The 22,650-nt window shown below is 34.1% G+C and overlaps 1 protein-coding gene across 1 annotated transcript in view; it reads right to left on the bottom strand.

The window, feature by feature from the left end:
• RYR3 (ryanodine receptor 3) overlaps window positions 1-22,650 on the bottom strand; it is a 239,895-nt gene that overhangs the window by 16,309 nt on the left and 200,936 nt on the right. Inside the window, exons 77-94 of the mRNA XM_059819553.1 lie at window positions 21,010-21,109; window positions 18,153-18,262; window positions 17,249-17,300; window positions 16,471-16,524; window positions 16,095-16,194; window positions 15,779-15,858; window positions 15,434-15,510; window positions 13,804-13,877; window positions 13,550-13,567; window positions 12,989-13,069; window positions 12,484-12,572; window positions 11,955-12,083; window positions 11,464-11,568; window positions 10,214-10,295; window positions 8,568-9,896; window positions 4,631-4,685; window positions 1,902-2,070; window positions 1,160-1,246 (exon numbers count right to left, since the gene is read on the bottom strand). Coding sequence (XP_059675536.1) covers window positions 1,160-1,246; window positions 1,902-2,070; window positions 4,631-4,685; window positions 8,568-9,896; window positions 10,214-10,295; window positions 11,464-11,568; window positions 11,955-12,083; window positions 12,484-12,572; window positions 12,989-13,069; window positions 13,550-13,567; window positions 13,804-13,877; window positions 15,434-15,510; window positions 15,779-15,858; window positions 16,095-16,194; window positions 16,471-16,524; window positions 17,249-17,300; window positions 18,153-18,262; window positions 21,010-21,109 — 2,791 coding nt within the window. The remainder of the gene's footprint in view (window positions 1-1,159; window positions 1,247-1,901; window positions 2,071-4,630; window positions 4,686-8,567; window positions 9,897-10,213; window positions 10,296-11,463; window positions 11,569-11,954; window positions 12,084-12,483; window positions 12,573-12,988; window positions 13,070-13,549; window positions 13,568-13,803; window positions 13,878-15,433; window positions 15,511-15,778; window positions 15,859-16,094; window positions 16,195-16,470; window positions 16,525-17,248; window positions 17,301-18,152; window positions 18,263-21,009; window positions 21,110-22,650) is intronic.

The following is a 22,650-nucleotide window of genomic DNA, read 5'->3' as shown; positions in this document are numbered from 1 at the left end:
TCTTATGGACTTTAAATCTGTAAGGAAAGGAGAAAACATAAGGCTTTTATGGATCGGAGTTGTCTTTAGTGAATTCTACTCCTTTTCATGGATAGAGGTTGTGAAGATTCAGGAACAAAATTAGTGAAGGCTGCTGAAGATGTTCTACTTTGTATTATTGGGTTATACACCAGAAACTGAAACAACTCAGTAGATGCAGGTAAAACCCTAGGATTAAGTTTAAAGTGTGGATGTATAACCTTCTTCATCAGTGATATAAAAAAAGAACTGTAGCCTACTATGAAACGTATAGCAATAAAACTCGTACTAATCAATTAAATCCCATCCCAGTACAGAAATATCTTCATGACAACAGTCACTAACAACCATATTGGCAATGACAACAAAGAAAATGGTGCAAATAAATATGAAAACTGAATTATACTCTCACATGGAAACACAGAATGGGAAAAAAAATACATTTGTTGTTCATTAGAGATTACTAAATTCATGAAAAAATATGAAAAAAAGAAATTAAATAAAGCAAGCACTCCCCCCCAAAATGCCAAAGCCCAGGCCTGAAAGGTGTGGAAAAAAAATTAAGAACAAATTAAGTATAACTAAAACATATGAGCTCATCTAGCTAAATTGAGACATTAATCTGATTCTGAAATTATGTATAAACTACTTCCCAGTCAAAAATGAACATAGTCAGTAAGTTCTTCAGAAAAAGCAGAAACATAATCATTGAGGATAATCAGGTGAACTGAAGTCTCTCAGTATCTTTAAAACAAATGAGAGAAAAAAATGCAACAGTTTTTGACATTTGAGTTATTTTAGTTGGATTTCAAATGTCCCATGACAAGATTAACAATCCAAACAATAACAGACTTATGTGAGTAAATGAAAAAATGCCTAGAAACACAAGCTCAACTATAAAGGATGAATGAAATAAATCTGTTTTCATTCAGCCTGAGTAAAATAAAAACATAATAGGTTTAATATCACAAATTTTAGTTACAAAATTTAAAATATTATTTTAATTACTTCATATTTAAATGCTTTGATTCATGTTTGAAGGGCTTGTAATAATGGCTTTATTAATCAAGGCCTGAAACCATCATTAAATATTCCTCTGGAAGTAACCAAAAAACATTTAAAGAACAATGCATAATCTTACCTTGTAAAACAGAAGAATAAAGTTGATGGCAAATGCAACAAATAGAGCAAGAAACCTTAAGTTATAAAAATTTCTTGCCAAGTAATGCTGAAAGTAAAAAAAAAAAAAAAATTAAAAAAATAATTAGAGGTAGCCTGTAGCTAATATCAAGATAAGAAAAGTAGGCAGCAAGGTTTCTAAGAAAGTAAATACATAATTGTGTTGCCTTCATACACCAGTTATAATGAGCAAGGGCATTTCTTGGCAGCCTGTTCTCCCATTTCCTAGTAAGCGTGATTAAAAATAATGGGCTTAAAATTCCAACAGGGAAGACTGAAATAGAAGATTAAGGGAAACTTTCTAGAAGGAAGTCTGGAAAATAAATGCTCAAATACTGGAATAAAGTATTTGAGAAGGTTTCAGAGAGTTCATCATATGATGTTTTTAAGCACAAAGAAAAATCTTATAGAAAATAAAACTACAGATTCTAGAAGTTAGATTATGGAAAACAGCCCCTAACAAGAAGCTCAAGAGGTTAATCTGTCCTGTTAGCCCAAGATAGGAGAAATTACACACACAAACACTTTATTTATATAACTCTATGAAGTATTACAAAAATCACAAAAGACTGAATACAGTCAGTCATTTGAAAACTCATGCCAATGTTCCTTTTGTGATGACATTTCTTCCTTCAATATCAAACAAGTGTTCTATATAACATAAATTAAAAATAAATGACTAAAACAATTTAAGAAAAACTTACAAGCATTTTTGTTTGATAGATTTCCAAAGCTTTGAAGAAGTTAGCCATAACAGCCTCCGGTTTCTCAAATTTTTGTCCATGCCTTCGCTTCTTTTTCTTCATTTTTCCCTCTTCTAGCTGCTCAGATTGTACTTCCTTTGCTTTATCTTGTTTCTCACCATCTTCCATGCTAGAAGAAAAATTATCTAAACAAAAATACCTAGCCAAACTTCTGTATTGTAAATGCTTTCATTTAGAAAGAATTCCAATTCAGAAAGTTTGGCTTTGAAAGTTAGTTTTAACACTGGGAGAAAAATTATTGTAAGTACAAGACATGAGGCAGACAGTAAATCCAGAGTAAAAAAAGTGACCTTAGTGTCAAATGATATGCAAGAACAGAGTTGTTGAGGGAAGATCAAAAGGGTAAAAAGCCAAAAACCAGGCAGAAGTTAACTGTGCCAAGCATGAAGTGGATAATGTTTGCCAAAACCAGTGATGTACACATATACTCAATACAAGCAACATAAAAATTTTAAAAGTTCACGTGTACTTTCTTGAGCCTGGAACTGAAGAAGAGAAATAAAGCTTTTTGGATTTGGTACTCAGTATCATAATCGAATCACAGTATCATAAAATGAATTCATTTCAGTCAAGGCATTCACTGTTGTTACAGAGATGAATGCGTAATAACAAGGAATTTTGCTTCAGAGGGTCATACCTTACGAAGTGTGTAGAAGATGACAATCAATGCCTCCTGCACCACCGAACAGCCTTTATGAAAATTAAGGATCAAGACTGTATGTAGTAATAGGGGAGTTTAGTTACTAAACTAAAAAAAGGCTGAATTTGCATATATGTAAAAGAATGTTGAAGCATCAAGGTGGTTGAGAAGTTTTAGGCATGAGGATAAAGAAATGCAGTATGTGGTTCACACTATCACACTGCTACTACAGGAGGAATCATTTGACGGGTGTCTACAAATGTGTTTATCTTCTACCAAAAAAAGTCCCTGTTGCAGCCTCAGAAATGTAAGCCATTTAAACTCAAATTTTTAAGCTGAAAGCAATTTGAATATGCTGTGAAAGTACTTGAGAGGAGAATTAAGCATGGCACACAAGAGAAGACAACAGAGAATAAGGAAAATAAGTCCAATAAAATAACACAGGTAGAAATAGATCATCCTTATGGAAAATAAGAGGTGAAAAAGCCTAAAATAATAAAATGAGTGGCACAGGAGATTTTTGGCAAATTCCTAGGTATTTATAAATTCCTTCACTGAAGCACTGGTGAATATGCTACTAGTGTCTAAATCGGGAGACCAAAATCAGTCAACAAAGAAAAAAGCCCAGCAGTGATATGATTTAACAAAACTTTTAAAAGGGGTCATTTGACCAACCTAAATATTAACCAACTTAATAGTACATTGTAACATGGTTTAGATAAAACAACAGTTTCTGAAACTGCTTATTTTGAAGTTACTGTCTTCATACTGAGTAACAGTCATCAACAGGTTCTTTGGATACATGGTACCAAAAAAACCAAAGAAGAATTTCAATGCATTTTTTAATTACCAAAAGTGCTCTAAACAATGAAAAGAGTATGCTTAACATCCCTGCAGGGAATGAAGAGAGACAAATCATATCAAAACAATTATGTGATAATAAAATGCAAGAAGGGGACTTTTTAATTGAAGAAGTATGTTAGACGTAGCCTGAAAGGTAACAGATAGGAAATGAAAATATACTTAACCATCATAGATAGTGTTGATGGCATACTTTAACGAGATAACAGGAAAAAACAAAAAAAACCCATTTAAATGCACACATGTGTGAGCGTACATATATGTGTACATGTTCTTGTCCATGTAAGACATACATATGTTTATCTACACAGACATATACATGTAGGCATACAAACACACATAGAAAAATATATATACAGATGGAAAAAAAAAGGATACTTTTCAGACAAGCTATACAAAGTGTATCTGGTCCTAAAATATTGACCCCAATGGCACACAAAAAAATCAACTTTGGCAGAAACGAGGCTCAAGTAGACATTTTAAACATGAAGCAAAATAGAAAACAAAAAAATTATGTATAGTTTTTGAATATGTAAGAATCTGTAGGAGATCTTTTGTGTGTGTCTATGAATATTTTAAGGGCATTCATCAGGCTGCAAGCATACAATGTGGCTGCAAGTCCAGAAAGACAGCATGCCCCTTAAAAGTAGGATGCTGCTAAAGCAAGGCCGATTATAAGGCAGTCATATGTAGGATGACTGGACAAAGGAATGTATTTGCTGTCAAGTTCACAACTTGAGAACAGATAAAACAGCAATAATAAAAATTGTTGGGTTAGCCAAATCTTGTGTTTCAGTGATCGACTATTGTTGTGTGAAAATTATAGTGGGTAGTAGGGGAAGTGTAAATAGCAGTAATGACAAGTTGCAGAGTTTTTTTTCAAGACTGATGCTCATTTTTAAAGGCAGTTATGGGAATTTTTAAGAAGACAATGGCAGATTTATATATGCAGAATTGTCAAGGGCCACAAAAATCAGATTACCATTTTGTTGCCCACTGAGACGGCCTGCCACTTCTTAGGGACTGTGCTGCTTTTCAAAATACTGATGACACAAAGTGTACATAAAGTGCTTTGAACACTGAGCATTGCTTGGATTCTTTCTGGCCAAATTATCTAGTGTTAGGAAGTAGCAAGGAATTAAACAAGAATTGTGTAAAAATAACTTACTCAGCCTTCTCAGCTTCTGCTTTTCTTTCTGTTTCAGCTTCTTTTGCGATTTCAGCTATCTGCAAAAAGTATTTTAACTGTCAAAATGGATCCATTCAAATAAAATTTTGGTAACTTCAGTTACTGTTTTCTAAGAAACAAATAAAATAATTACCACGCTATATTTTTTATACCACTTTGCACTTTCAAAGTGTTAGATTTTTAAAAATAGGCAGCTCAAAGTAGATTTTAACAGTGAAAACTGGAGAAATTCTTCTGATAGCCTTTTTCAGTATAGTGTTATCAATACTGTAACTAGCCCAGTTGACTGAACAATTTAAAGTAATTATACATGGTTATCAGACAGATTATGTGACCAGCTGAAGATGAAGGTAACTACATCCAGATCATACCCTAATACAAAAGTCACTCAACAAAGGTTCAGTGCAGTTACTGATTATGCAGAAAATAAGCATCAGTTTGCCTCATTCCAAATATGAAATGAGTAATATATCAATGTATATAGTAATATATCAATGATAGCATCAAAAATCTGAAAAAGATCTGTGTAATTATCAGATATTACAAAACCCCATTACCTTGTTAAGATCAACTAATGCAACTGAAAACAGACAAATATTTAAACAACTACTTACACAATGTTTTCTTCAAACTATTTATCTTAGGTGGGTTGATGGTTCATTAAACCTTTACTGGCACACCTCACAACTATCTAAGTATGTGTTTACAACATTCCCTTGAGATAAGGAAAAAACAATATAGAATTTTACAGATGGCTAACTGCAGCAAAGCTGGGGCCTGGATTTCAAACACCTTTAGGCTCAGTGTTGCAAGACAAAGTAAACTCATTTTGAATGCAGTTTGAGTATCTAAGCTTCACTGCAAATCAAAGAGATGCAGGCTCTGAAGTCCTAGATTCACAAAGGAATATGAAGTGCCCAAATTTGTTACCACTCACTTTTGCAAAAGCCTGTCTTAACTCTTTACCCTTTTCTGTATTCTCTCAAAGTACTCGGACACCAATTGTCTATTGGTGTATTCTCCTACATTTCCGGTTAATACCTAAATACAGTTATCTAAACTTTTCCCCCACTACTCACCTGGATACCTCTCTCTCACACATAAGTAGTAAAAGAATTTACTAAATCGATCTTGCCTTGCTTATATCACCTCTTATCTGTGGAACCTCATCTAGTACATGTGATGGAAGGAACCTCATCTAGTAGACATGATGGAAGCGTGTGTAACTCTTCCATAAAGTTTCCCCCTAAGATCTCAAGCTGGTGGAGAGTAATTCAGAGATCATTTAACGACGCCTAGTTCTTCTAAGGGGTGTGGGGGGCAGAATGAATAAATCCCTATCCATCCTCTCCATCCCTCTATCATATATTCTCTCAGTTCTCTCCTTTCCAGGCTGAAGAGCCTTAACCTACTTAATTCCATACACAAGATTTTTTCCATATCAAGTTTTGATAACTTTTTGACCTTCACCGAACCTTTATCAGTTTCATCACATTCTTTTGAAATGGGGGAACGTGGTCTTCATGACACAGATATACTTTGGGTTCATGGAGCATAGCAGTATTCTGGGCTTCTCCTCCCTCTATTCCTTTCTCAACAATTCAAAATTTCAGTTTGCTTTTTTGATCTGTGTTGATTGACATTTTCATTGAACTGATACTTCTGTACAACTCTATTATGTTCCCAAGATTTCATACCCAAGCAGTAACAATGAGCTCAAAATCTAACATTTTAACTTTTCCTCGCATATACATCACTTCACTGATTTTCATCTGCTATTTTAAGGCAACTTTGCAGTTAGCTCTTGATTTTACTGCTGTGAATTACTTAGATTTATCAGCAAACTCTGTTAGCTCACGATTCACTTCTTTTCTTATTTGTGAACCTGCATGGCTCTCAGCACATATTCCTGTGGAACTTCACAGCAAAAACTAAGTCCTAACAATCTTCAACATATACAATTCCATAGGTTATTTTGCAGTTTCTCTGGCTATATGGTAATGTCATTGACCTTATCACCACACAATTGCTTTTCAAGTATATAGAGATGAATTTCTGTTTCTATCCATTTGTGTAAGTTTTATTATTGTAAATGCTTAAGAAAGACACAGTGACTTCCTGAAGGGAATTTTTAATTCTTACATTGCTGTTTCTTCTTTGAGCTCTACTTAATAGTTATATCCAGCGGTCTAACTTCACATTAATGACTCAAAGTATCTGCATAAATTACTGAGCATTTTTATCAATAGTTACAAACAAATCTGAGAAAAATGTATAAATCAAAGTAAAGCAAAGAAAATTCTAAAATATTTACTCAGATCTGAAGTAAAATATTTACTTCAACAATTGTTGAAGAAAACTCTAAAATATTTACTCAGACCTGCTAAGATCTTTAAGTTAAAATAGTATTTTTAAATACCAACATTACATTTATGCTAAATGAGACAGGATTTTAAAAGACTGTAATTTTAAAGTACACATATAAAAATGAATTAATAAATAAATAAGAAAAATAAATGGTAAAATATAGTTTGATCTAGGCAATAAACAAATCTTGGAGAAAAACATACGAATGAAGAGGAAATAATGAACTAAGAAGTTGTACAATGGAGTTTTATCTTGAAAATATCTGGAAAGCATACCATAAAAAGGTGGATTAAAGATGAGAGGAAAGATATATTTGAATAACAAGTAGAAACAGATCTGAAGTGTAGAGTGAAACAGGTGCCTTCTAAATATGACAAATACATTTGGGTTTTGACATGTTGTTCAATCCGTTTTTGAACAGAATGATAAATTATATTTAGCTCAGCTGAGTGGAACAAAATATATTGTTCATAAAACAGAATAAAAGGAAAGAATGATTATATGATATACATTAAAGTAACAATAAATTCAGGCACAATTATTTCAAATAATAGGTAAAAAGGATATTTTACTGTATTTGATCAGTAAAGCATGTAGAAGAAAGATGATAATGATAAGGCATTAGTATGGAGAAAGTAGATTGTAAAAGTAATTGAAATATACTGTGAAAAAATGGGGTATGCAGAATAAACAAGACTGTAGACCATTTAAAGCAAAAACTGTGCCTAGAAAGCTGCTAGCAATTTTACAATTTAACAATTTACTGCAGTGAAATCTAAACACACTGGGCTGAATTGTTTCTGCCTGGCAGAAAAAGACCTGGGGTGTTGATTGACAGCCAGATGAATATGAGCCAGCAGTGTGCCCAGGTGGCCAAGAAGGCCAACGGCATCCTGGCCTGTATCAGAAATGGTGTGGCCAGCAGCAGTAGGGAGGTGACCGTGCCCCTGTACTCGGCGCTGGTGAGGCCGCACCTCGAATACTGTGTTCAGTTTTGGGCCCCTCACTACAAGAAGGACATAGAGGTGCTGGAGCGTGTCCAGAGAAGGGCGACGAAGCTGGTGAGGGGTCTGGAGAACAAGTCCTATGAGGAGTGGCTGAGGGAACTGGGGTTGTTTAGCCTGGCGAAGAGGAGGAGGCTGAGGGGAGACCTTATCGCTCTCTACAACTACCTGAAAGGAGGTTGCAGAGAGGTAGGTGTTGGTCTCTTCCCCCATTTAACTAAGAGTCACCATCACTGGAGGTGTTCAAGGAACGTGTGGACGTGGCATTGCGGGACATGGTTTAGTGGGCATGGTGGTGTTGGTTGATGGTTGGACTTGATGATCTTACAGGTCTTTTTCAATCTTAGTGATTCTGTGATTCTGTGAATTTTTCTGCCATGTAAACTCTCCTGTTTTGTTTTTAAAAGAGTACAGATTATAAAGTATGTTCCCATTGAGAACATTTATTAGTCAGTTAACTGGCAAATAATTCAGTTACTAATAGAAAATTCAGTAATATATTTGTATGACTATTATTTTCTGCAAAGAAATACAAAATCTCTAACATACCTGTAATCCTTTTTTCTTACGAACTGCGTTTTCCAAAGACGACTGGATATCAGTAGCAAGGATTTCTGCAATATCTCCAAGTCCAGCATCATGACCATGTTTTGAGACACCTTCTTTCTTTGTATGAATGCCAAAAATGTCTGAGATGATGTCAGCTTCTCCCTTTTCACCCTTCACAAACTGCACAAGTTCAGCTCTGATGCCATGCTCAGAGCCTTCAGCTTTTTCTGCTTCCATAACATCATCATGGATTCCAAACTGTGTTGGGTCAGGCATGTCCCCTAATATTTTAGTAACTTTAATGTTTTTGGCTCCTTCAACCAGGCCACCCCCAAATACAGTGCTCCAAAGAATCTGGAAAATTCCCCACACTATAGTAAAGAACAGTTGGAACATCCCTACAAATAGGATCCAGAAAAAGGAGAAAAACACTTTCACCATCTCTTTTACTGTCATCTTTCTAACTTTCCTGTATTGTTTCCTTAGGTTCTTCACAGTGACCATTTTAAAAAAGTTGGCAACATTCTTCTTCACTGCAACACAGGCCATTGAAAAAGCTGAAGCAGATTCCAGGGACTTTTCTTCTTCCTCATCATCTCCAATATCCACTACATAACAAGGCTCTGCCTCTTCCTCTTCCTCAGGCCTCTCAGATGAATCGGTTTCAGAGATCTGGGATGCTAACTGCATTTCAAAGATCGTGTCTTCACAGAAATTCACAAAGAGTTCCATTTTTTCTTGCTCTCCACCTTCATTTACAACATCAAATATGAACTGCCTTTTGGATTCCTTCACCTGTGGCTTCTCCCACTGCATTCTACTGGATTCACTGATTTCAAAGTAAACTCTTTCTATTTTCTTGGCGCCACCCATTATTTCAATACGGCCAAGGTATGGTTCGAAGTAATTAAGAACACTTTCTGCAGGCTCAAGTAAGCTCTGAAGGCGTGAATCATTAGGCATATGCTCTGAAAGATTTGTTAGCAATACTGCTACATTAAATCCAATGTCTTTTGCTGGTTCATGGAATCTTTCCACAAAATCAACATAGTTAAACATATCATTTTCATCAGCTTCTGCACAGGACAGCAGGAATTCAATCTCTGACTGTATATATTGTTTTTGAGCCTCCATTGATTTCTGGAATTCCTTCTTTGAAATGATGCCTTTCCCATCTGGGTCATGCTCTTTGAAAGCATCTGAGTTAGTCAGATCTTTTAACTTGAGGAACATGTCAAAGAACTTCAAAATCATTTCTACATTGCTAGATGATTCTACAAGCGTGTCTACCATTTGTTTTCCAATAGTTCCGTTTACAACGTTACCTAAGTAGTGTGTTAAAACAAGAAATTATTTGGCATCGCTACATTTAAACAAATAAATTTCATATTCCTGCTGAGAACAGAACAAAACTGTTCTTAAATCTTCGTAATTTTTCTTTCAACATGCTTTTTTGTAGTAGTCCTATTTTTCATTACTATGTATATTACAGAATAATTGTTAAATAGATATGAAATATGTTTTTTCCTAGCTTTACATAAAGGCATTTAAAAAACAGTTCAGAAAGATTAACATAGTTATCGTACTTTATATTATGAAGCTGAGATAATCATATCTGACCACAAAGAAAAACAGGTCCAACCTTCAAGCAGTGACAAGAGCATCACTACCATATCCTTCAGCAGATCTAGCAGTTCTTTAAGCAGTTCAATCTGAGCAGAGTCCTGTTAAAAAAAAACATCAAAAAAGGAGTATAATGTTGGGTTTTTTTTTTTTATTTATCCAGAAAATTGAATATATTTGGAAAAAAACAGTACGCAGGATAGTCATCTACATGTAGTTCACATTCCTCAGCAACATTTTACTGCCATTTTATTATGATCACTATCAGAAGTCTTACACAATAGGAGGGTAACTTACTACAGCAGAGGTATTGAGATATTAATACCATAAAGATAAGCTTTAATAAAGCATTAAGGAGTACTGAAGTGCAGATAAGGGACAGCAGAAACTCACAAAATTGGTTACTCCACAGATCTGGCAGTATTTATCTCAGGAAGAATCCATCCTTTCTCACTTCACATGGAATATTTAAGGGCATAACGCATTGCCAACCAAAAGGAACTAGAACTGTTTGGTATAACTGCAGAACATGTTAAGTCTAACATGGATTTGTGACTAACATTAAGGACCTAAAAACTGTTAAGTATTCTCAAAATTCTGATATACTTCTGTAGGGTGGGAAGAAATCTTATGAGTAAGTCAGAGGGTAGCAGAGTCACTGAATAAGAGTGAGGAAATTACTCTCTGCACTGTTGCATTCAGTGCCTAGTAGCTTGAGTGTATGGGTACATTAAGCAGAAGTCACAAAAGAAAATAGAAGCCTGAAACTGTGAAGAGGGGTGGGACTCCATAATGCCCTGTACAGTGAAATGAACACTGCCTGTTGCCCTCCTGCTCAGCGCCTGTGATTAATTAACAGGACAAGCTGACTGACTGCCACATTCCCTCCCCTCTTTGAATCTTTCGCGGCTTTTCTCTTGCCCTACTTAGCTGTAGTACGGGGACCATGCTTTTAATGGTGCTTCTGCTCTGACAGATGACCAGGTTTTGGCAACAGGGAGGAAGGGACCAAATTGCCACTTTCATTATCAGAAAGGTATACTTGAGTTGGAAGCAGTGTGTTTGACACTAGAAAAGGTGAGTGCACAGCGATGATCAATGCTAAAAGAAGTGATATGAAGATGCTAGTCCTGAGATTCAGTCTTGGACCTCTACATTACAATAGGCCCATGCACAACCAATGAGTTAACTGCTTTACAGCTTTCAACATTCACTTGACCATAATTTATAAATATATGCAAAGAAGGATTACTTGACTACTGAAAATACCTGTGAAAGTTTCATCTGCATATTGGCAAAGACATGAAGGAAGCCAACAACTGCATCCCACAGCCTACTATGAGCCAGACTCTGTTGATTACCTATGCAAGGGCCCTAAAAAAATTAAGAAAACCACATTTTTTATTTATATAAAATAAAAAAACACAAAATAAATAAAACAATTTGCTTTCCTAAGATTTCTCCCTGAAAAAAATAAAAAAAAGAAACTTCAGGCTTCCAAGAAGCTACATGAGGAAGCTTCCCAAGGTCTCTTTGGTATCCAGTGCATAAATACTAGATCATATCATGTTAAATATGCAGCCATTCACATGTTTTAGTATTAACTTTACACTGGGCCAGTGATTCCATGTAACTTTATCAAAATTAAGAAAAATAATGCCGAAGTATTTACAAATTTATGACAGGACATGATCAGGCCATGTACTGATCATGTACCATGAACTTCACTGTTAGTATCTTGAGCAAAACATTTTGTTTACCTGGATATATTCTGTAAGGGAATTGAATATTTGTTTGGTGACAGCCAAAGCTTTAGAGAAGTTACGTTGTCCTGATTCATCAATGACATCCTTTCCTGAATAGTACCAATAGAAGTCACTGATTGATTCCTAAGAAAAAAACAATGTTATATTTTCTCATTTTGGATTCTGTATGGAGTATTTACTGCCTGCATTTGTATCACCAAAAGTTGAATCAGCAGTAGATTAAATTTAGTCTTTCTGTGTCAATCTATTTCTCATGACAGTAACTTTTTGCATTTTTATCTAACTATGCTCCCTGCAGAAGTGAACAATTAAATAAATTAACAAACATCTGGTTTCACACAGAATTCTGAAAGGTCATCTATTTTAAAAGGAAAGAAGAGATGAAATAAATTAAATCAGAATTCTTTATTTTAGTTATCCCTGGAGAGAGGATTTTCACATTTGATTCCAGTAAAATATGAATTTATAAAAATGAAGGAAAGGCAAATATGTTATACTACATTTTCCTCTGTTTTTTCCTCACCTGAAGACGCAAGAGATAGTCAACTGTACTAATGATAATATTCACTGTTGTGGTGTTGCCCATCTGAGTACGTAGGTAATTTTGAAAATCTGAAATAAGAAGTGATTTGTGCTTGGTTAGTATATATAGGAATAAAAAATACAAGGTTGTATTCATATTTGCATGGAGACATGGAGAAGACATTCTTTTTGAGTACCTTGTTGGGTACACATGCTTATGTGGTAGAAATTCAACTACAGCAGATCACAATGTAAATACAACTGAAGAACTGTTATTCACATGACTTACAATAGGCTTTTCTATTAATGATTAGCATAAAAACTGAAATTACATTAAGACTCAAAAATTCAAATTGAACTCCGCAATTCGGATTGTTGGCATGCCAGTTTGCACTCAGAAAACTAAATGAATTGCAGTAGAAAACCCATCAGAATCGGTTCTATTCAACTCTGTTTAAGAACAGACTCATCACACATTTTCCCCAAAATTAATTCAGTTCACTTACCATTGTTATGCCCTTCACAGAGCAGTTGTAAAAATCTAAATAGATCTCGAGTAAATTCGTCATGCTGCAACACTTTTTCACCTTTAAAATATATGAATACAATGATTATGTGACAACTGTTACGATTAAATATGCAGAACACGTAATCCTACAGCAACCTTTAAAACTGGAATTCTAATAAAAAGCAGTATTATAAAAGCATTAAAGCAATTTAAAAGAAACAGATAATAATGAAAAGAAAAACTGAGACAGAAAAAGCAAAGCCAAAATATTTAGCACTCCAATGCATCCATGGTTAAAAAAAAAAAAGAAAAAAAACCAGAAAGCAACAGGATATGTATCTAATAAGTAAATGGTTAGTCATAACTAAAATCATGCCTTAAATATGAATGACACTTCTTTAATAAGCATCAAACTGTTTATCCAAGCTGAACACACAACCTGCTGCAGACCATAAAGCTAAACCTAAAGGTATCTTGGAAGATGCAATGAAAGATTTCTCTCTGTATTTGCAACACATTTTTGCAACAATAGTATCGAAAACTGTAAACCCAAACATACCACGTTCACGAACGATGACTGTGGATCAAAGAAAAATAACAAGAATACAGGATAAGAATATTGGAAGTTACAATGTTTTTCTTAAAAATTATTGCTAAGATTTTGTGAATATAAAGCATATTCAGAACTCAAAGCCTAGAATTATAGTAAGTTTATCAACAGAAACCTCAGCCACAGTAAATAACAGTTCTAGTTAAAGAAGGAAGCACAAATAATGTTTTAAGGACTACTGGAATCAATTTCATTCTACTTACGAGTTCCTTCTTCAGTAACCATTCCCAGGCCTTCTGCTTTATTTTGTCTCTCAAACGCATTCAAGTCAAGAACACTTACATTGAAAAAAAAACAAAACACAAAACCAGGAAAAAGTATTATTTTATTATTATTTTATTCTAGGAAATCTCTTGAGGCCTTCAACAACTAGTCTTGACCCACTGTGACATGCATTGCCTCATATTTTATTTAATATGAATATTAAATAAAAGAGCTTGGGATGAAAATAAGGGTCCAATGTCCATTTCTGAGAAGAAATGAGACTTAGGACAGGTCTCACCACTTACCTAACTTCACTTCCAGTAACTTCATTCATGGTTTCATGTACACGTGAAAAGTGGAAAAGGAACCTGAAATACTAGTCTTTATATATGCCTGCCAAAAGGACATTACTGCAGTTATGGGAGTTACAGGATACTGTTTTCCACTAAGTTATCACTATTATTTCTATTATATTGTTTATATTATGCATTATTATGTTATTCAGAAGATGTGTGGAATCTCTGATTCCACATCTTCCAAGGTCAAAATACACTGATATCTGAATTTTCTTTTGCTAACTTGGCATAGCCCAGCATGTAAAAGAGCAGATGATGATTCTTCTCACCACCCAGTCTGAATACTTTCATTCAAACAGTCTAAATATAATTCTATGATTATCTAAATTTTTTTCAGTTAAACAGCAATGCAGTCACATATTCTACTATCTAGTGACATCATTAAAACCAAAAACATTTTTTAAAGTATCATTTTAATTCTCTTGTCAGTGTTCAAGATGTTTTATCAAAACCTTTTTTAATGAAGTCCTGAATGATACACATACATAATTGGTAATATCATCACTGCAGGTCCTGTTTGAGCAAGTCCTTGCTAAATTGCTCTACATAAATGGAAAAATTACAAGATAGATGCTATTTAATTAAGCTGCAGCTACTCAGCGATAATTTCTGCAGTGCAGGTCACCATTCCTTCCACATTTTTTTCTGTCTTCATACAGCTTCTCCACTTCTAATTCCCAGTCTACTCCTTCAGAACCCTTCTGTTGCTTTAAAAGGCTGAGAAAAGGAGTCTACTGTAAGAGTAATCAGAAACACCAACAGTTTTCCACCTTCTTTATGGGAGTCCTTTACCTTAACTAATTTGAACTTCTGGTTTATCAAGGGAATGGACTACTATAGTCTCACTGGCCACATGCCATCTCTAACAAACCTGATACATATGCAGAGGATTCAGATGACAGAGATTATGTAACTTGACAGAGTTGTGCAGAAACTGAAAGGTTAGTAAAGCTCCACTGGCCTGTCTCTCCTTCAGTGATGGCTTTTCTCTATCCTTAGAACCACCCAGACCAGTAAAGGAGCCGTTACATTTTACTTTTCTGCCTCTCCAAACTAAGCCTTCAAAAGCATACATAGTCTTTGCTTTATTTTCTCCTTTGGAAGAATACTCGATAAGATTAACATACTATTCCTCTGATTCACAAAAATTTCCCACAGGAGCTCTACAATCTGTGACTATTGTAATTAAAATCTAACAAATCCATCTGCACTGAGCAATAAGCCACCAACCTGAATAAAACTGAAACTGTAATAATACGATTTATGCTTTTACCTGCAGGACTGCATCAACCCAGAGAGACTTTGAAAAAATCCAGCATCCTTTTTCTCCTTCAGGTAATCTAGCATTTTCTAGAGGATACAAATTTTGGGGGAAAAAAAAAAAAATCTATATTAAAATTATATGTATTAACAACTTCCTGAATTACCATTCAAAATGCAAATCACTGGCAAGCAATAATATCATTGTCATTGTACCAAAAATACCCTGATACTTTTTCACTGTTTAGCTTAAAATTAAATGCACTAAAATAAAAACACAACAGAACAACACTAAAATTCTCAAAATTACTTGCCTCCTTCATACAAGCAAGACTCACAGTAGTTAGAAAAGCATTACCTGTTGAACTATGGTATTCCCACCATTTAGAATAGCAATACCAAGTTTTAGTGTTTCAACAACCATGGGTCCTGTATGACCTGTCAAAACAAGGATACAGTCATTAAAACTTTGTTATGAACGTTATGAACGATTCAATCAGAAAAGCAGTCTGGAAATTTTACCTAGTATAGTTGCAATTGACATTTATTTTGCCTCATTATATACCACATACAAGTTGTATATGATACACATATCATAGGTATAATAACATAATACAGCATTATATCTATGGTATGTATATCATGTATACTTTCAATACTTCAGAGAACATTACCTTTGCTTGCACTAATCATCTGAAGGACCATCTCAGCAGCTCCACGATCATGTAAGCGAGCTTGCTGATAGAGAGTTCTCTGTTTTTCCATTTCTTTCTCCTGGGTTTGGGAACAAAAATGAGAACAGAATACAAACTGGAACTGATTCAGTAAAAATAGGAAAATGAGAAATCTGAAGTTGTTGAAGGCCATCTGCCTCCATAATCTGTGAGTTGTTGGATTCCAAAGCTTCAGAACACACCATCTTTCTTTTATATGAATAACCTAGTAAACCAGCTCAATACACACTGTGTTATTCTTGCATTTATTCTAGTGGACATTTTTAAAATACTTGCACATTAGTTGATGAGAAAGAAATGTTATTTAAACTCTCACCTCAAATGTCTTTTCTTTTTCTTCTTCTTCCTCTTCTTCTTCTTCCTGACAGCTCTTTTTATGTTAGAAACAGAAATCACAAGATTTTGCTTATTATGAAACATAATGCCTATTTTTATTGCAGTATTTCTACTGTAGTAAAATGACCAAAGAAGTTTTTTCAAGCAATAATTAAAGGCATTAAGAAGATTTTAAATCCTTGTGATCATAAATATTTGTGCTCATCTGCACTAAGAAGCTGATATTCCCTAATGTATGAGTACTTCAGGGTATTCATCCAACCACATATACACCCTGTAACTGCAGGCTATATGTTCTTGTGTCGTATCTCTATTTATATCCATAATATTTATCTTAACAGTCAAACTCTCCTCACATGTGTCAGCTGTAATCAATATGTTGCAAAAACTGACTGTCAACTTATTTTTGGCAACTTATTTTTAATATTTCAAATATTAACTCCAAAATAATTACCCAAAGAATAAAGATAACTAACATGTTAAGACTACTCATGAGTTAATCCTGTACAAAACAAAGTGCCAAGTGATATCAACAGGATTACACCTACTGGAATTTTGTAATATTATTTTAATGTAGGAAATTTCTCATTTCATATATATCTGTAACTCTGACCAGCATTTGCTTCATTAAAAATATAGCAATTACTAGTATCAAGCAGTCCATGTAAGAAACAGAAGGAAAATGTTTAAAAAGCATCTAAAATTAATGGAAAGTTCCTGAGTGGAGTGTGGGATGGAGCTTGAAATGATGTATTTACCTTTGCCATCATGGCGGAATAGGCAATATATAAAGGATCATCTTCTAGTTTGCTATAAAGAGTAAAAAATATTTTAAATTATTTACGATTCAGAAATAAAAAAAGTCACACTCCTACTAATATTTAAATACCATTTTTATTAAAGGGTATTTTATTAAAGTAGATACACATGTCTACTTGAAATGCTATAACAATTGTCAATCGTATTATAAATGTATTTTCTTATCTCAAACCAAGACTCTGTAATTTTTTAATTAAACAATTTAGAGGTATATTTGGACATCCAACTCAGTCATGTTGGGTAAGTAAGGATCACTGGCTGTTGCAGGTGCAGAAAAGTATTATGGAGATGTAAGTTAGAATAATTATAACTGTCAGATGGCAATATTATGTTAGCCATACAGAAAAAGTATATGAAGCACTGGAGTACTCTACTTATACAAAATACATATTCTAATCAACAGTCTAAATTCAAAACAGAAACTGGCACTGAAAGAGGTTAATGCTAATCATCAATGAAACCTTTTCTGACATACTGAATAAAATGTAATGAATACCAACAACAAGAACACACATCTATTACCAGCAGAGACCAGGGGAGGGTACTCTGAATGAACCAGCAGTTCCTGTAGACTTTATGTTTCTAAGAGAATTCATGCTTGGTTATTTCTGTATTGGGCATTTACCAAACTTTTAAAATGTCAAAAATAGTCATTATTTGTCTCAATATAAAGCTTATACTGAGTTTAAATACATGAAAACTCTACTAAAACTGAGAGGCAAAAAAGTATTCACCATGCACAATAATGAACAGCAGTTGTGTTAAATCACTTCTGCAATGTTATTAGAAATCCAATTACTGCGTGCTTTTACTCAATGTGCTTTTCAACACAGGCCTTTTTACCTTCTTTCTGTGAGAGCACTGCGACTAAAATAGAGGATAATCTGATGAAGTGGATCAGGCTGGTTTTTCTCGGTCTCTTCCTCTTCCTCTTCATCTTTCTTTGGAGGTGTCTGTCTCAAGATTTATATCAGAATATACAAATTAAGCTTCATAAGTAAGAAAAAAATTGAGCAATTAAGCTTAGGAGAGGATTTCAGTAATTTTATTCTGTCCAATTTGTATTAACTTCCAGTATTCATCTTATTCAGCAGCTTATAGCATAACCTGCAACATTATGTGCCTGTATGACTCAGAAGGAGTTAGAGTATCTGATTGTTATTCATATTTGATAGTAATATTAGAAGTTTCTCATTTGCAAGGTATTGAGAATGAGACAGTGAAAATCTTGAGGAAGCCTTATTCAGCAGAAATTATGGGTTTCCAGTGGGCCAGAATTGAAAGAAAGTCCCAGCTCAATTATTTAGCAGGAGAATTACTGGTAAATGGAACAATTTTTAATAATATCATTGGATACATCCTATTCAGACTACTGTTTGCTACGATACTTTCACACATCATTTCTAGGTAACCTTGATTCAACAAATGTAAGGGCTGCTCTTAGTGTCAGCTTCAAACATTTTTTCGCAGTTTGAAATGTAACATAGCCAGCACTGGCAAAAGAGCAGCATACCCCCTTTACCTTACTTGTGTTATCACCCGTTTGTAGGGTTTGTAATTATTATAGAATGATGGCAATTATAGTAATAATTGAGTTACAGAAGTTCAATTTACTTCTCTAGTAAATCTGAAAGAATTGTAATTGCTGTTTTGATTAATGGCCTCATTCCTTCCTTTAAAAAGAAGCAACAAAGTTAAACAAATACTGTAACTATATAATTGTCCAGAGTATGAGAAGAATATATTAGCTGTAATTTTGAAAAATCACAACACCTTCTATACCAGTAGGTCTTTAAAAAGCACAACATGACTGCTTTTGCTGACACTGAAGCATCTCCTGATACATCTTAATGTGATCCATGAAACTATATATTAATTTTCATGGTGTTTAGATACAATGGAAATAGGCCCCTTGGAAGTATTTTAGACAAACTAACTACCGAGAGGGAAGAGAAAAAGCAGTAGGCTTTCTGAATCAATATTCAGTAACAAAATGCTGATGTTTACCAATCTCTTTTATCAAGTACACATGTAAACTAATTTTTTGCTGAATATGGCTGCATACATTTACTTCTCCTTATGATGTATCAACAAGAAAACAGCAAAATTAATTTGTATCAAAGCTGAAAATGTTAAAATTAAATATTATGCATCAACAAAAATTTTAAAAAGGGGAAAAGGATCAATTGTGTCAAGCTTTAAAAAACCAGTAAACAAAATATAGGAACATAGGAATTACCATAGTGACAAAAATAGTCTGACAGTTCGTCTAATCCATTTCTCTTCCCAAGAAGGAGTATCACATAGTTTGTCTGAAGGCATAAACCACCTTAATGCACTTCAGTGTGCATCACAGGACGAATGTCTTTTTGACCACAGCAGAAAATGACCTTATGCCCTGAAGCATAAGGATTAATATTTTATAAGTTTATGCATACAGTACATAAAATTAAATATAGGTTATAATAGATACATAAAATATACACTAAAGTGGGCACTGAAAAATATGCCCAATTATGTCAGTACTTACAGCCAAATCCTGCACTAGTTTCTCCTCAAATGAATATTCCTCTGTTTCTATCCAATAGTTCTGATAGCCATGGAGGAAGAGGTTAATAGAACGGTGCCTGGGGGGGTTGTGAAAGTGAGATCAAGAGGGGTAACAGAACATAGTATAACAGCTCAGGTGGTTAATGATTAGTAAGGATACATATTTGTACAATTCTGATCCTCTGATTGGTCAGTGAAACAAAATGCAAAACATAACTAACATTCAGTGACAAATCTGCATGTACTTTTGAACATTATTACTTTTTTTTTAATACACATATGTATACATTACTTTTTGTTTTAAAGGCTTTGGGAGAGCTAATATACATTATACGTGAAACTGCAAGGCTGGAACCTTAATGCAAGCATGGGAAAAATGCACACTTGAACAGACAGAATGAGTGGGTGGGATTTACACCTATGAGACGTAAATTTAGTTTACTAGATTGAGGACATTGAGACAGCAGAATTTGGCCATCAACACCAAAATAATTATCAAGTGCTTTCCAGCATGTTTTCTGCAGACAATCACTGCCACCTTCTACATAGAGAAGCCTAACCTCAGCTTTTCTTTTAGTTCCAAATCAGGGCAGTATTAATGTGTCCTCAAAGAAGATGGATTAGAAATACACAAAACCTGCTCTAGAAGATGACGAATTTTAGAAAACTCTTAGGCATATTAATTACTACTCTACAATATTCATTAATTTACCTTTCCACAGAAAATACAGCTCATGGCAATAAGACTACACATAATAATGGCCAAACCATTCCATCTTTACAATACATTGGTGGGGAAATTTTGTTTTGAGGTGCATTACATGAAGTTACAAAGGTTGTTCCACACAGCCTTTTCATTTACTTTTATCCTGCACCACTAACAAAAGCTATACAAATTTGCTGTATATACTATGACTTGTTTAAATATACTGTGCACATCAATTATTATTTTATATTGGAATAGCTATTGAGCCAACCTTCTAGGCTCTCTTGCTGGCACTGGTGACATTTTACTATCAAATTTCAAAAACTGACCAATCAGAATCCCCTCTGAAAATTGTACAAATTCATGTTTTATGATAACATCAAATCATGGCTGGGAAGGAATAAGTGTGCGCATAAGGAAGAGGCTCTCCACAAGTTACATTACCGTTAACTTGAGTATAAGCCTGTCATACTGAGTTTTTTCATGTACTTTTTCCAGCCAAACACGTTGAAAGGTGCTCAGGAAGAAATTGCTAATTTTGTGTCTGAAGAAAAGCATATAGGTTTTCATTGAAGAAAGGCACAAGTTAAATTCAATAAAGTAGTCAGAAAGAATGTATTTGTAAACTGTGTATGAAAAATTGCCATGTACCACTTCGCTGTATCTATGTGCATATACAGATGACAGACAATAAGACAAATTTTTTTACAAAACAATTTGCTTAAAACATCAAACATAAATACAAACATCTCAGAGAAAACATTTATCACATAAGACACTTTTTCAAAGCTATGTACATTCATTAAACACAGAACATGAAGAATTAGCATTTCCTAACTTAACTGACTTTCTTCCTTGAAAAACAAAAATATTTTAAAATACAACTATTTCTTTCGTATCTCCAGGCACTTCTCAGAAACGGAAGTACTTGGAATATTTAAGGTAGAAGTTAAAAGTAATTTTTCTATGATTTAACAAAAACCTGCACAGCAACAGACATTTCAATTTCTGAAATATCTTACTGGAATTCCTAAAAACTGATACATATAAGAATGTATTTTGAAGAAAATTAGATTAAAATATGAGATTAACATTAAATTATATTGAAAGCTACCTAAATCTCCAGAAACTTTTCAAAAGAAAGAGCTCATTATTCACTGAAGGTATTAATTTTTTCTAGCATAAATGAAAGGGTACCACCATAATGTTTGCTTACTGCCCTTTAAATTAGTTGATTCTAGCATCCAATTTAGAACTAAGACACCCAATAGAACGCTGCAACTAAAATGAGGAAATATGTAAGATAAGGAAAGCTGCATTTGAAACTCTGGTTCAAAGGGATTTACATAGCTCCTAGAATTAATCATACCCCACTTGAAATAATCTCCCTAGGGTTCAGAGATGTCTTAACACCACAATCAATTTAAATGAATATAGGTGCATAATAGTGTGATAGCCTTATTTTCCTGTCAGAATCCTATAATTTATCTAGAAAAAATATGTGTCTATGAACTAATGAATTTTAAAACTTTGTTCTGCACTTATCAATTGAGCAATATACCTAGAAGTCCCTGCTTATTGCAGGGGGGTTAGACTAGATGACCTTTAAAGGTCCCTTCCAACCGAAACCATTCTATGATTTTATGATTCTAACTCCAAAGTGATTTTTTCACTCTTGCCTGTTTTGAAGTGCAGACACCACAACTAATTGGCTAAAATAGTTTCAGGCAGTTCCTTTTTAGAATCTACAAGATGAAATAACTGGACAGATTTGCCTCACATTCATATTTAAATTAGGAGTAAACTCCACCACAAAATCTACCATAAAGTTTGAGAAGAACCAACCTCAATATTTTTAACATAGAAAAGTTTTTAATTAAAATTACCGATAATGTAAATGTTTTACTTCAATGAGTATTACTCCATATTTTCTTGAAAACACAGATTCATAACCCATTTTGCCCCTTGGCAAGTGTTCCATCAACCTCAAAAATAATAAAAGTGGGGGTTTTTTAAAGGCAAAAATAAGATGAACCATTTTTACCATCATTGCTCATACCATTTGGGTGCTCATATATATTCCAA

This window comes from Gavia stellata, chromosome 7 (assembly GCF_030936135.1).
Source record: "Gavia stellata isolate bGavSte3 chromosome 7, bGavSte3.hap2, whole genome shotgun sequence".
In the NCBI taxonomy this organism is placed as follows: Eukaryota; Metazoa; Chordata; class Aves; order Gaviiformes; family Gaviidae; genus Gavia; species Gavia stellata.
The sequence above is the reverse complement of the archived record's forward strand: the minus strand, read 5'-3'. Positions and strand labels throughout refer to the sequence as shown.